Source organism: Miscanthus floridulus, chromosome 15 (genome assembly GCF_019320115.1).
Source record: "Miscanthus floridulus cultivar M001 chromosome 15, ASM1932011v1, whole genome shotgun sequence".
NCBI lineage: Eukaryota > Viridiplantae > Streptophyta > Magnoliopsida > Poales > Poaceae > Miscanthus > Miscanthus floridulus.
This window is the reverse complement of record NC_089594.1, coordinates 77,966,559-77,982,516: the sequence shown is the minus strand read 5'-3', so window position 1 is coordinate 77,982,516 and position 15,958 is coordinate 77,966,559. Positions and strand designations below refer to the sequence as shown.

At 47.4% G+C, this 15,958-nt stretch overlaps 1 protein-coding gene across 1 annotated transcript; it reads right to left on the bottom strand.

Annotated features, from left to right (window-relative positions):
• Positions 1–12,420: 12,420 nt before the first annotated feature.
• On the bottom strand, positions 12,421–14,994 carry LOC136507734 (protein FAR1-RELATED SEQUENCE 5-like). The gene is made up of 3 exons (XM_066502361.1): positions 13,149–14,994; positions 12,973–13,037; positions 12,421–12,528 (listed from the first exon to the last, which is right to left on the bottom strand). Exons 1-3 carry the CDS (start codon positions 14,992–14,994, stop codon positions 12,421–12,423), a joined length of 2,019 nt encoding a protein of 672 aa, XP_066358458.1.
• Between the last annotated feature and the right edge of the window lie 964 nt (positions 14,995–15,958).

The window sequence follows — 15,958 nt, the reverse complement described above, 5'->3', positions numbered from 1 at the left end:
CCTTCACCGATTCATCTACTACCGTGGACGTACCCCTCGGTAGACTGTCGGCCGTATTTCGTCGACAGTGACGCACCAGGTAGGGAGTGTGCGTGCTGATCCCATGACGGAACAGATGGCAGACCTCGATTCCACCATACGGCGGCAACTCGGCGATGGAATCAATCTACTACGGCTGCAACTCAGCGACCTCCGTTGCATACCGACGTCTACATCTTGTCGTCATCCTGAGAAACTCGTTAATGGCGGAATCCATCTACAACGGCAACAAAAGAAGACTCTCGAGGATCGACGTTCCCGCCAGGATCAACCTTCAACGTCGTTTCCAGCACTCAACGTCCCGCCATTAGCCGGAAATCCATCATCAAGAACAACGTGAACATGAAGACGTAAATAGATCGGACAACATGCAGTAATATGCAAGCCGATCAGAACTTGGCTTCTTGCATGTACATGTATCTGCATGCATGCATCGCTCAGGTACAGGAAGATGCATGTATTACGTCAAGATCCGACACTATGCCGACGTACGGGAAGGAGTACAAATCCATGTAGCGGCAACAAGTCTCGAGGATCAAGACCTCAACGTCATCATGGCTCCGACGCAATCAACAGGGGGGGCTACGAATCAATCTACACAGAGGAGAAAGCTGTGTGGTGTCACATCCATCTACAAAGCATGCAATGCAAGCTGGGGGGGGGGGGGGGGGGGGGGGAGGAGGCTACGAATCAATCTACACCGAGGAGAAAGCTGTGCGGTGTCACATCCATCTACAAAGCATGCAATGCAAGCTGGGTCCGTACATCCATATACAAGCTAATTAATTGTTGAGGCTTGCATGCGTGTATACATGCAAGATGCACGGCGACAACCTGGAAGACGAACAAGAACTACTCGGCAACTGCTCGGGTTGATCAAGAATCTACCGGGAAGCAGTTTCAACTACTCAGCCCCGGCGACCGACTAGGCCTATTCGACTACGACTCCACGCAGCCGCCCGAGCCGTCAAACGAGCCGTGCCGCATCGCAATGATGATCGCTATGACAACCGTGATCGCCGCTACGATGATAGGTCGAAAAGCTCAAGGGCCGGGCAATTTCGTCGACACCGACTAGATAACATTATACGCCGCCGATTAGATGATTTGACTAAAGCTAAGTCACTCTTCTTATACGTGTATTTAATACAATCTTCTCCTCGGTGTCTCTCCAATTATTATTTCTCTGGTCATTCTCCGTGTTTAATATCTTTAGGATATTACATTTAATCTCCATATTTAAACATCTTTAAGATGCTTCGCTCATTCTCCATGCGTGATATCTTAAAGATATTCTCCAACGACTTGCCGACCAGCCACGTTCTTATTCGTGTTATCTAGAAGCGGCTATGTTCTCGATCTCATGCCTACATGGCAGATGACGTTGGCAAGCTTTCATTAAAATTCTTTGACCCTACTACAAGATTTATTCTTTCATCTTCTAGCAGGCTCAGGGACTACGGTGTGAACACTGCACCTTGCGGTGCATGTACTAATTTTTTACGTTAATGGTTTTCAGCTAAGATAGGGACTGTGATCGGCTAGTATATGGAGCGAGTCTTCTCTTTTTTGACCCTGACACTACGTGAATTATTCACCTACCACCAGTGGCTATATTTCACCTGGCGGTGAATGTAGTGCTTTTTTCCAGATTTATCCTCCTTATTGACTAAGTCATAGATGATAATCATCTGATCTCGTAACCGGAGTCTAAGTGGCTACACTTCACCTAAGGTGAAGAATTTTTAAAATTAATCTTGAGCCCCTTACATCCTTTTCGTAAGCCTAACTTGGCTAAGTCCGAGGTCTGTTAACTAGTTAAACTGGTCAGCATTCATCTTCGTTGATCTGTTAGCTAGTTAAACTGGTTGGCTCCTATTTTCACTGCTTAGATAGTTAAACTGGTCGGATCGCCAATTAAACTGGTCGGCTTCACTTCGAATTGCTCAGACATGATCAAGACGGCGTTGCTCAGTGGATACAAGGTGCTCGGAGACTAGCTGTGGAGGATATACCCTAGGTACCCATGTCAAGGGACATGGGCTGCATGGTCAGGAACGGTCCAGCTCACAAGATCAAGATTTGCGTCGCACGACACTGGTTAGCGTACACTGCAAGTCCGCAAGGCATCTTGGAGATATGATTTATTAGGACTCTCAGAGATATTGTAATCCTACCATATAACCAATTAGAATACTTTTTTTTGTAACCCTATCCCTCTGGAGTATATAAGGAGGGGCAGGAGTCCCCCTAGTCGGCATGACCATCGAGATCCTAGGCTTAGCTTAGGGTTACATCTCATCATAATAGACAATCCACCAAAGACACATGAGGTAGGGTATTACGTCGACTTGACAGCCTGAACCTGTCTAAATCGTTGTCTCTGCGCCTGTGTCACCATCTAGTTCGTATCACGCGAGCCTCCACCGATTCATCTACTACCATGGGCATACCCCTCGGTAGACTACCAGCCATATTTCGTCGACACTTTGTCAACAAGATCAGAGATCTTGCTCCGGACGATGACACTACCTTTAGACGCCAGAATGATGTTGTCAACTCATCACACGGTGTTCCTCGTCGATTGCTTGCCGTGCCTCTCGTCGTCGTCTCGTTGTCCCGCAGCAGCCCTCATTAGCAGCCTATCTAGGCATTCGTCGTCACTCGTTGACGGCAGATGGCACGGAGTTCATCATCGACTCATCTTCCAGCAACAGTCCTTGTCATCAGCCTGCTGCGGTCTTTGTCATCACTCATTGATGACGTGGAGTTCGTTGTCAACTCGTTGTCCCTCATTGATGCACGTTGTGTGACTGGTCGAGGTGGCGTGGGTTGGGATTTGGGACTAGGAGTCGCGAGTGTCCGAGTGGAATGTTGGCCTAGGGTTGGAGTGTGTTATCCTATTAGCAGACCTAGTACCAAACCGTGGCCTTTTTATGGGTCGTGCTGTGCTGCCTGATATGCTTGAGTTACCGAGGCAGGCTGGGTTGGTTACATTGGCCACTCGACTGTGACGTACTTGGGCCGGCCCAAAAAACCGTGGTTCGTGCCGGCTACCAGGCCACGGGCCATATGGTTGTATATAGTAGTTTATAGGAGTCCAAGATCTACCGGCTCAGTTCTTCGAAGGTCATACGGGTAGGGTTGCGTATGTGATTGTGCTTGCTAGCGTGTTGTAAGCGTTTACGTTGTAGTGTGTAATTCTAAAAAAAATCTAGTTTTCTAAAAAAGAAGTCCATGTTTATTTAGTTGTATTGTTACTATTGTTATTCGAAGTTGTATTGTCATATGGCTTGCTTCAAAAAATCTGTATCGATCGGTATGCAATTCGATTATGCTTTCCACCCACAAATAATTAAAAACATGAACGTGGTGGTTTTAATAATATCCCGCTGTACATGCATCTATCACCAGCCGTGCGCCGACCACACGCAATCAATCCATGGCGTCCGAGCTCCCCGTCGATCTCCTAGAGGAGATCTTCCTCCACCTCGACGACGCGGCTGACCTCGCCCGCGCCTCCGCTGCCTGCACTTCCTTCCGCCGCATCGTCTCCGACCACCGCTTCCTGCGCCGCTTCATCAGGTTCCCGTCCGTCCACCGCCGCCGGCCCGTCCTAGGGTTACTCGAGAATCGTGGCGGTGGTGAAAACCGTGAAATAGTATTCTACCCTGCACAGTCGCCGCGCCTTGCCGCGCTGGCCGCCGGTGCCTGCGCAGAAGCCGCCGACTTCACCTTCTCCTTCGTCCCTCACCCCAAGTGCTGGCGCGTCCGCGACGCTCGTGACGGCCGCGTCCTCCTCTCCCGGTCCCGGTTCCAATCTGTTTCGTACGCCCTCCAGGACCTCGTGGTCTGCGACCCCTTGCACCGGCGGCATGTCCTGATTCCGCCCATCCCCGACGATCTACTAGATGCGGCGGCCTCCACAGAGCACGGTGGTGACCAGCAGGAACTCGAGTTTGAGCCCTTCCTCGCACCGGCGCCGGAGGCCAACGGCAAGGAGGACGACAGAGATGGTCACGAACTGTTGTTCCGGGTGATGTGCAATGCTCTGTCCAAAACCAAGGTGGTGGCTTTCGCCTTCTCTTCGGCCGGCAGACAATGGCGAGCCGTCACATCTTTTACCAACCCAATCTATGTATGGACGAAGCTGTCTTCAGTGTGGTTTCGCCAGTCTGTGCGCAGCTGCTTCTACTGGACGAATTCTTATGAAAATTTCGTGCTCGTGCTTGACACGTGCGGGACGATGAGGTTCTCCATCATCATCATCACTGACATCCCGCAAACAAGCTACTATACGGACGCTCTAAAATCGCTGTGGAGGCAGGGGTAGGTAGGCTTGGTCTGTTACTTGTTGACGACAACAAGTTGGAGCTGTATAGTAAGGCTTGGCAAGGAAATAATGGTGGTGTCTTCGTTCCAGAACCTGCTGAAGAGTGGCGGCACGACAATACAATTCCACTGCCAATTGCCGGTCTATGGATCCTCAGTGTTGCAGCAGACGGCTACGCTGTCCTACGAGGGCATCCAATGGACCAGGTCGATCTCTCTGTGCTTGATCCTATGAATCACCCATCTGAAGCACACTACTTCACCGTGGACCTCAAGACATTGCTGCTTGAGAATCTGGGTGTGTTGAAATATGGTAGTGTCCCCGAATTTCTCCACCGTTTTCACCGCCTACTATATGAAATGGTAACAACCTTCTTTCTTTCTTTAATTTCTTTGTTATATGTCTTAACAATGTCAGCTTTTGATATCTAACTGGATCATATTAATGTACCAGGATTGCACCTAAGGCGAGTCCTAGCTCTTGTTGGTCTCCACACCTCACGGAGAGAGGCACAAAGTTACCTGCGTTGGCCAGTGATGCAGGGCCTTGAATGCTCTTCAATCCCACCTATGCATGGGGTACGGACGAAGAAAGTTTATTTAGATACAGAAGCTTGTTGAATTATTATTGTCACAAGTCATAGAAGATTTGTGGAAGTTAATCCTACTTAAAAAAAATAGTGGATGAAGGTCCGGCCTCATCTACTTGTGCCGATGCAGGTAACGAGAAAATTGGCTGCTCGGGCGAGCCGTTTTGGCTCTCCCTCTCGAGCAAGCTAAACCTTGCCAGCACAATCCAGAAAAAAACTTGAGTTGAGGAACAAACACCGAAACACGCATCCGTACTTGCTATCCTCGTTCGGTAAATCACCACAGTGCGATGCGTGGCAAAGGATCCAAGGAGGCTCATCTCCAAGTCTCATAGTTTCTCATGGGTGCCACATCACTAATTACTATCTAGTATTATTAGTCATATTTTTCTCATCTTTTTTCTGTGTCCTTCAGTGGTTGGTGCCTGCTGTTTGCGAGCACGAACTGTGTGCCAGCGACGTGCTTGCCAACAGCGACGGCCAACCAGAGACCGAGTTGCATGCCTAAGTGGTTGCTTGCAAAGGGGCTGCATCTGTGCGCGGCAGGGCTCTCCGCGAGCAGCGTGGCTAGCTCAAGCTTGAGTGGCCGCGACGACGTCGGCCACCGAGCTCGCGATCGCAAGCGGCCACGATGGGTGGCAACAACTGCGTGCGCGGCCAGGCTCATCGGCACGAGCTGCGATGGTGCCAACGAGGACGCGAGTCAAGCAGTGGCCGAGGGGATGCGAGGCGCGACCATAAAGCAGCCCAGCCGGTGCGCACGAGCAGCGTCGTCGTCCCAAGCTCGAGCATCTGTGACGGCGCAAGGCACTCACTCTTGAGCCGTTGAGCGGAGTGGCCATTGTTGGGCTGCGGTGGCGGGATATGACCGGTCTTTGCAAGCGCGAGGTGCAGCGGCGCTATCGAGGATGTGTGCGAGGGGCAAGCTCGCGTGCGTGTGTAAGCGCGCACGGATACGTAGCTGGCGACGGGTGCGGACGGCGGCAATGCGAGCTTGCGTGAGCGCTCATCTTCAGGAACGGGAGGTGGCAGTGATGTAGGTTTTTTTTTTTTGAATGAATAATCTGTTGAGGCCGCCAACCGTTCGGACTCCGTAGATGTTGGCTTAGGAGTACAGGATCGAGGGAGTCTCGTACGACACGTATTTTGACGGAGGGGCGCGAGCGGAGCCGATACGATAACAATAGGTATTTTTAGGTGTATAGAGATAGAGAAGAGAAGAGATATAACTGTATTTAGCTGAGTTATACTATTTCTTTATGTCTTATTATCAGAGAGTCCAAGGCGGTTACGAGCTGTAGTAATCTGCTCTATTTGCACCCAGCCACCCACAAATACATGGACGCTGGCTGCATCGATCTATCACCAGCCTGCGCCGATCGACCATGGGATTAATGGCGTCCGACCTCCCCATTGATCTCCTGGAGGAGATCTTCCTCCGCCTCGACGACGTGGCCGACCTCGCCCGCGCCTCCGCGGCCTGCGCTTCCTTCCGCCGCGTCGTCGTCTCCAACGACCGCTGCCTCCGCCGCTTCAGGTCCGTCCACCGCCGGCCCGTCCTTGGGTTGCTGCTCGACGATCCTAGTCACCGCGACACAGAATTCCTTCCGGCCCAGTCGCCGCGGCGCTCCGCTCTAGCTGCCGGCGTCTTCGCGAAAGCCGCCGACTTCACCTTCTCTTTCCTCCCTGACCCCAAACGCTGGCACGTCTGTGACGTCCGTGACAGCCGGATTTTTCTTTAAAAATTTTAACCCCTTTTTGAAAATAATTTTAAATCTAACATTGACGATTTTTTTTAAAATTAACACTTTTGGCCACGCCTATTGCCCTGGCGCGGCCAAATGCCTGTGCCACGCCATGCATGCTGGCGCGGCAGAGGGCTGACGTGGCGGCGACCAGGAGCGCTGACCGCTGACGGGGGAGGGCTCTGCCGCGCCACCGATCTTGTCGCGTCAAGATCAGTGGCGCGGCAGAGCCGAATATAGCTCCCGTCGCGGCCTTCGTCCTCCCGTGCCCGAGCAGCCGCAGCAGCGCAGCGCCTAGCCGCCGCGAAGCAGGCCACGCCCGCCTCCACCCATGCCAGGCCGCCGCCGACCACGCCGGCCGCCGCGCCAGGCCAGCAGCCGCGCCCGCGTGCTCCCGCGCCAGCCAGCGAGCCAGCCGCGTCCGCCCTCTCCAGGCAGCCCATCGCCGAGCACGGCACGGACGCCGCACCCGCACGTCGGCGCGCCACCCCCTCGGGCCACGGCACGGCACAGGCCGCTGCAGCGAGGTACTCCCCTAATATAGTTATTATAGTTAATAAAGTTAGTTAAATTATTAAAGTATAGTTAGTGTAGCGAGTATAGTTATTAAACTATGGATATTACGTACGATGATTTCGACGACTTGATGAAGTTTCTGGAAATGGTCTTGCAGATGGATTGTTGGGTTAGAGTTTTGTATGGAGGAAGTGTTAGGAGAGAAGATGGTATGCTTGAGGATATGGAAGAAGAATTGGAATGGTTTGATGAACCTCCTAGCTTCAACGACCTTTGTGTCCGTTTGAATAAAAAGTTTAGCGGTGATTTCACACTAAAGGGGAGGTTTGATACTGGGAAGACTAGGGCACACTATATCCTTATGTCCTTGTGTGACCCTGCTCACTGGTCCCACTACAATAGGGTTCTCCAAGGTTCCAATGTGCCCATGGTTGAGGTGGTGGTGGACATTGGGTACAGGATGCAGGGTGTTCATGACGGCCCGTGGCAGGAATCTTTGCTCCGTTTGTAAACAATCTGGTCACAAGGCTAGCCGGCATAGAGTACGAGGGCAGCAGGTGATTTTATATTGTGTTCGTATTGCATAAGTACTTCAAATTTAGAAATGGCTACGTAATGTTAATCTGAATATTGTTAATTTGAATACTCTAACCCTTTGTTTATCAAATTGTAACAGGATGGACCGTCCCACGCCGCACCAGATGTACCACCTTCTTGAGGTGGAGTACGACGACCACCTTCTTCCATCGGACAACGAGGTTTCCAAGAGGCGTTCAAGGGATCCTTACATTTCTGGAACTTATTTCATTACGTCGAACTTTTGTCGAATGAATATTGTCGCCGAAAACTTGCAGACTCATAAACCATTGAACATGTTGTGTGCGAACTTGTTGTTCATTGATTTGCTTCATGTTCGTTTCAACTTACGCACGGTCGCGGCCGAACCAGTGGGCTACGGCGCTCTGTTTGAGATAATTTCGATCGATTACGTTTGTTTTACAAACCGAGTACATAATACATGGGTACAATAAATCCGAGTACATGATACATGGGTATAATAAATCCAAGTACATGATATATGACGGCGTAATAAAAAACCCTCAGTCAGAAACATACTGAGTAAGCAACTCGTCGTCCGAGTACCAATCCTCAACCACAACTCTGTTGTTGTGGCTAGGCTCACCTACATTGCCCTGATCTGCCTTTTGCCTGTAGTAAGCGGTCTCTGCTTTATTTGCGGCCTCTGCGGCCTGAGTGAAGAACGCATCGTTATCCTCCTCTGCCTGCAAGCCTGCCTCTGCTAGAGCGATGAGCTCGCTCAGTCTACCAGTGTTGTCTTCAGTCTCCTCCGCCTGTAAGCCCGCCTCTGCTAGAGCGATGAGCTCGCTCAGTCTGGCAGTGTCATCCTCAGCCTCCTTCGCTGGCAGGCCCGCCTCTGCTAGAGCGATGAGCTCGCTCAGTCTTGCAGTGTCGTTCTCCTCCTCACCCCCCTCATCAGACACCATAATCGGTGATTCAACGGTGCGACCAACTCACTTTCTGTGCTTATCTAGCTTTTTTTGTTTTGCTTTTGGAGGGTTTTCGGACCATTTGTTCTTAGGACCATACAACCACTCCTTGAAACGACACTTCGCCATTGAATACACCTAAATAACATGACATTAGTACATGACACATATAGCTCAACTTTTGAACAAATACACTTTGCACTTCATGCTTGTTTGGACACACAAACTCCAACGTATTGTCAGGGTTTATCACGGCTCGGTCTCCACAATGGCACATAGGAGGTTCCTCAAGTCGTCTAACTACGGCTAAGTGCTTCTCCTTAGCCGTCATTGGAGGGGGTTAGGGGGAGGTGGAACCCACCGCTGGAAGTGCTCTCGTAGATTTCGCCCCCTCCACCAATCGTCGAAAAGGAGGTACCTAGGGTCAAACTTGTCTGCACCGTCGATCCACTGAAAGAAAAAACACCTCTCATGGGCCTACATAACAAAATTTAAACAAAATATTAGTAACCTAGTAATACAAATAAAGAAAAAAACATATGGAAACAATTACCTACATTGAAACGACTGCATGTGTAGAAGCAACGAGCCGCTGTGTCCGGATGTCTCGATTGAAACACGTCGGCCGGACGTCCACAGTCACAGTTAGGGACAGGGAGTTCAGGAGGAACGGGGAAATCTTTACTAGAAGCGTCGGGGTACAATTCTCTAGGACGCCCCTGTTTCCGCCATAACTGCTCCCGAAACATGTCTTCCATCTAATACAACGGTTCAAATTAAATATCAATCAAAACTACGAAGATTAATGTAAAATATAATCATTTGCAATGCAACTAAAATAATATAACTGACAATTATAGCAATAAAAAATGCATGATAAATAAACTTCTAACTAAATAATTAACTTTAACATTGACAAAATCAAACTAATATCTTCCTTCATACATAATCTTTCTCCTAACCTTAACTCCCATTCATAATATCCTATCCACCATAGTGCCACAAACGAAAATAAAATGTGCATCGTTACCTTAAACGAGGAGGGACGGAGGCGACCGGGGAATGGAAGGGAGGGGAGGAAGGCGGCAATGGAGGGCCGGGCGGAGGGCGGGCTGTTGGCGTTCGTGGTGCGGCAGCCTGGCGCGGGCGGAGGCGGGCGTGGCGGTGGCCAGGCGCTGCGCTGTGCTGCTGCGGCTGCTCGGGCACGGGAAGACGAAGGCCGCGGCGGGAGCTATATTCGGCTCTGCCGCGCCATGGATCAGGGCGCGGCAGTGCCGCGCCAAGATCAGTGGCGCGGCAGAGCCCTGCCCCGTTAGCGGTCAGCACTCCTAGTCGCCGCCACGTCAGCCCTCTGCCGCGCCAGCATGCATGGCCCGGCACAGGCATTTGGCCGCGTCAGGGCAATAGGTGCGGCCAAAAGTGTTAGTTTTTTTTTGGCAAAATAGCCGAATTCGTCCCTGAACTATCGTGCTGGGCTCAATTTCGTCCCTCAACTATAAAAACGTCCGATTCAGTCCCTGAACTATCGTGCTGGGCTCAATTTCGTCCCTCAACTATAAAAACGTTCGATTCAGTCCCTGAACTATCGTGCTGGGCTCAATTTCGTCCCTCAACTATAAAAACGTCTGATTTAGTCCCTAAACTATCGTACTGGGTTCAATTTCAAATTTAACACATTTGCTTTTTTATTTTTAAATCTAATCTGGTTAATATACTGCTAAAACTTGGTTCGTTTTTTTTTTCTGAGCATCTTAAAGACCTCAAATTAAAAAAAACTCAAAACTAGAACGTTGTAAATCTCATCGAGAACTACAATTTTCATATATAAAGTATCTCTATTTGACCCCATATATGAGAGATACGATTTTTCCAATGCGATAAGCACTTGTACGCAATTAGTATACTGTTAAAACATTATTTAATTTTTTGAGCATCTTAATGACCTCAAAATAAAAAACTCAAAACTATAAAGTTGTAGATATCATCGAGAGCTATAATTTTTATATAAAAATCATCTTCATCCAAAATCGTATAAAAAAGATATAAAAATCCTCACTGGGCCACTCCCGCAGGCGCGGCAGCACTGTAGCGCCACGCCCCAGGAGACGGACGCGGGTGCAAACTTAGAAAAAAAATGTATCTTTTTTATACGATCTTGGATGAAGATGATTTTTATATGAAAATTGTAGCCCTCGACGAGATCTACAACTTTATAGTTTTGAGTTTTTTAATTTTAGGTCATTAAGATGTTCAAAAAAATTAAATAATGTTTTAACAGTATATTAATCGCGTACAAGTGCTTATCGCATTGGAAAAATCGTATCTCTCATATATGGGGTCAAATGGAGATACTTTATATATGAAAATTGTAGTTCTCGATGAAATCTACAATATTTTAGTTTTAAGTTTTTTAATTTGAGGTCTTTAAGATGCTCAGAAAAAAAACAAACTAAGTTTTAGCAGTATATTAACCTGATTAGATTTAAAAATAAAAAAGCAACTGTGTTAAATTTAAAATTGAGCCTAGCACGATAGTTCAGGGACCGAATCGGACGTTTTTATAGTTGAAGGACGAAATTGAACCCAGCACGATAGTTCAGGGATGGAATCGGACGTTTTTATAGTTGAGGGACGAAATTGAGCCCAGCACGATAGTTCAGGGACTGAATCGGACGTTTTTATAGTTGAGGGACGAAATTGAGAGCAGCACGATAGTTCAGGGACGAATTCGCCTATTTTGCCTTTTTTTTAAAAAAAAATCGTCAGTGTTAGATTTAAAATTATTTTCAAAAAAGGTTTAAAATTAAAAAAAATCGACAGCCGCATCCTCCTCACCCGGTGCCCTAATCCCCATTATTACATGTTCGAGGACCGGCGCCACGTCCAGATTCCGACCATCCCCGGAGACCTGCTACTATCTACTAAGCAGGACGACAATAACGAGGCAATGACATTCGATGATCCCTTCCTCGCACCGGTCGCTGCCGCCGAGGACGAGAGGGATGATGGTGGGAACCGGCTCCTCTAACTTAGCGAACTACTACGCCCAGGGATGTACTTGCACCCGATGCCGTCCATTGATGATCCAGCGGCAGGAATCCGTTTCTAGGAAACAAGCAGGAAGCCACAGAGCCTTGGCCCATGTACACGATGTGGCCCAAGTAGCAGCGTGAAGCACTTCTGTTTGAGGAAAGGGGAAAAACAGAGGCGCTCCAGATTCATTCGCCGGCTCGCCGCCGACGCGCTTGAAGAAGATGGCCGCCGGCCGAGTGTTTCCGCTCGCCGTCTCCCTCGGCCAGGTGAGTAGGCCCCTGAGACAGCATCCTCCGCCGACATCGCTGGCTCTCTCGTCATCATTCCTATTCCTCGGCCCCGCGAAGGGGACGTGCTTCAAGATGGCCGTCGGCCGATTGCTGCTGGTCGTCGTCTCCCTCGGCGTAGCTGTGCTGGCGCAGGTGAGCAGCCCCTGAGAAAGCGAGGGGCAACGGAGGAAGAGTGGCTGCTACTGCCAAGCCTGCAGCACCATGGAACGAGGGGCACAACACACCGCTCGGGAGGAGAGCAACAGCGGCAGGTTGAGAAGCCAAAAGTTCAGAGTAGCAGTAGACAGATAGTTGAGTCAATTGAAAATGTAAAATGATGTGAATTGAGATTATAGCTCTGTATTGGTTGTGATGATGGAATGTTTGTCTATTTGAGTGCCTGGACCTTGTCATTTTGAAACTTCAGTGCTGTTTTGATAATTGTGTCGATTGAGAACTCTGAATGCAAAAGAGTTTCAGATTTTATACCCAAATACTGTCAATGATGCTTGCAGAATGGCAACAGAAAGCTGAACATATATGGCAGGTCACTTCTATGTGGCAAATATATGACTGTCAATTCAGCTAGTGCAAATATATACATAACTAGAGTTTTTTTTAGAGTAGCACATAACTAATATGTGGCAAAAGAAAGTTGTATATACATCTTCATGCCCCCAAATGACTAATATATGGCAGGTCACTTATATGCTGCAAACAAAAGCTGAACATATATATACATCTTCATGCCCCCAACTAACTGATATATGGCATACAGTCCTCCGTGCCCTCAAATATTACTCCCTCTTCATAATAGGAATATTTCACCAAAATCTAGTTAGAAGATCATCCGTCATTGGTCCCTGTATTAAATAAATTAGTGTTTTAAAAAAAGATTATCATCTCTAGATTTGTAAATTAACTTATATGAGCATATTACCGTCAACATTTGAGTGAAGCTAACTTGTGCTCGTGTTCCACCTTGTGCTTGGACTTGTGCACCACCTGAATTAGAGGGTTCAGGAAACAATGAGACCAAAACAACTTGTCCTTCTGCTTGTGCACCACCGGAAGTTGAGGCCTGAGGAAATAATGGACAGATTGCACCACCACTACTTGCCTCTTGTGCATGTGCAACATCATTCTTAGTCTCTTCTCCAAACTGTGATGTAGCTTTGTTTTGTCTCTTTTTTCTAGCCTTGTGCTTCTTGTCAAGCCAAGTTCTCTTTCGTTTTGAACTTTTTGTTTGAACATCTTTTTTCTTTAGACTAGCATTGATCAACAAATCATTTGGTGGACTAGCATTTGTGGAATCTGCACACAGATCCTCAAAAGTGCTTGTACTTGCATTGATTTTTTCTCCAATTTGCTTACCAAGGATATCAAGTGTGCTGTCCACTAGCGCGGTACATTCAGGAAAGTTGGCTGCTTGATGTGCCAAATTAAGAAATTTACGGGACATATATCTGAAGCGAAGTACAACATCTATATTTGGATTTTCTATTATGTTTCTCCCTTGGTTGTCCTGTACATTTCCAGCCCGCGCTTCTCGTGTCCAACGCTTTAACACGTATTGTGGTGGTAGTGACTTGATATTCATCAAATCAAGAACCTTAAGAGCATGGCTACACAATATCCCAATTCTATCAAACTGCCTGCAGCTGCATGCAACTGTTTCCTTCAAAGGATCACCGATAACTTTATATTCCTCCTCATATGTAAAATCCCCTACTAGATATTCATTAGTACCATCCAGTGCTTTGGTGCAAGCGGCCAAGGATCTTTCATATTCACCTTGAAAAGCTCCAAATATAATAGGCGTGTACAGCTTGCTAGCCTGCACCAACATAGGTGGCGGCCTCATCATACATATTTTAGGCATTTTTTTCCTTGAATCAAATTCTGAATTTAGTTTATTATTTCTTTTCCCTTGCACCACCCTTTCAAAATGTTTAAAGAACCGGATGATATCAAAATCTGATTTGAAATGGATTTTCAAGTCATTGTTTAGACTCTCACTAAGTTGTGTACTTCTCATTCCTAATGTGAAGACATCCTTCATATAACATTCAGCCCATTTTTCTTTCAACTTGTAAATACTGTCTAACCAAGTTTGCTTGCTCACCTTTTGCCTCATGAGTTTAAATTTTTGTTCAAATTCTGCAATGTCTTCATACTCAAACATGCATGCACTAAAATCTGACAGAACACTTGTTTCCCCATTCTCCTCCTTTTTCTTCTTCCTTTTCTTCTCTTTTTTCTTCTCTTGACTCTTCTCCTTTCTATTCTCTTTGTTCTCCTCTTCATTATCCTCTTCATGTAGATGTTTGACTGCATTTTGCATGATGTGAAAGGTGCATAATCCATGCCATGTTTCTGTAAACACTTGAGAAACTGCCTTCCCCATTGCAGCATCTTGATCTGTATAGAATGTTTTAGGTTGCTGTCCATTATGAGATTTTAGAAAGGTCTCAAATAGCCACTTGAAAGATTCAAATGTCTCATCATACATGAGAGCAGCCCCAAAAACAACAGTTTCTCTAAAATGATTGAATCCAACAAATACACCAAAAGGTCTACTCTCCTTGTTTGTTCCAAAAGTAGTGTCAAAACTAACGACATCACCAAAATGTGCATAGTCCGTGATCATTTTAGCATCAGCCCAGAATATATTTGTTATCTGTTCTTCACAATCCATTTGCAATGCATATTGGAATGATGGGTTCTCAACAATTTTGTCATGAAAATACTTGAGCATGCTACCTGCTTGGCCGTATGCTATCTCTCGTTGGCGCTTGGTCCGCAAATAATTCTTGTGATCACGAAGGGTGTAGCTAAGATTGAGTGGACCACCAACTTGACGACTAGCCAACTCATGTGCAGCTTTTAGTCCAATTCCTGCATCATCCGCCGTTTCAATTTCAAAAGCTTGTAACTCTGAAATTTTCCTTTGTGACGCCATTAAGTGTAAGGTTTCTGGCAGGTGCAGTGCATGATTGTGTTCCAAAACCAGCTCAGACACTTTCAGATTTCCATTTTCTCGATCCATTTTTAGATTCATGTGGACTTGGCAGTCAGTTCTAGTTTCAGCTCGAGGGCATCTTGTTAGATGATCTCTTTTGTCCGGCAATCGATGACCCTCCTTTGCACAAACAAATTTGCATGATGTAATCTTGCCATCGGATGATCTTTTGTTTGTATACCTTTTCCTGACATCAAAGCCTTGCTGTCCACCGTAGCTAAGCCAAAATGTCCAAGCTTCATTTGAATTTCCAAATTCCATGCCAACGTGTGGTACCAAACCAGGTGGCATGTCTCTAGCACAAAAAAACATAACATGAGTAGGGGACTTGTGCAATTGCAGAGAAAAATCTTTTACTAATTTCAGATCTCATGCCAAACAGAGTAAGCAAAGAGTAGCTGTACATGGGATTGGAATAACAAAATCCATTTCATGTCAAATAACAACTAATATAGAATACAGAGAGGTGTGTTACTCACTTGTTTGGATCACGATTCATTTGGTTAGCTTCTTTTCTAGTGGCATCTTCCTCCGTCTCCATGGAACATAATACAAGAGCAGAGCAACTCTCCCTCCAGGGTTTGAGAATCGGCCTCTCCGTCGATGCAATAATCTGGCGATCACTCCGGCACCTCCGTGTGTGCAGTCCTCTCACAGATCGCGCTCCTTTTTTCTCGGCCGTGCGGCCGTCTGCGCAGTCCGCCCGCGCTTTTTTTGCTCGGCTCGCGCCTTTTTCCTCGTCGCTTCGCTCGGCTCGCGCCCTTTTCCTCGTCGCTCGTGCTGCTAGACCGGGCCGCAGCAGGCTTATGGGCCAACGTCTGTGCTTGTAGAACAGTTTGCGTCCTACCGCTCGATGAGAAACGAAAGGCATCGGTGCGAGTACGTCCCAGGACGTAGTTCTTCG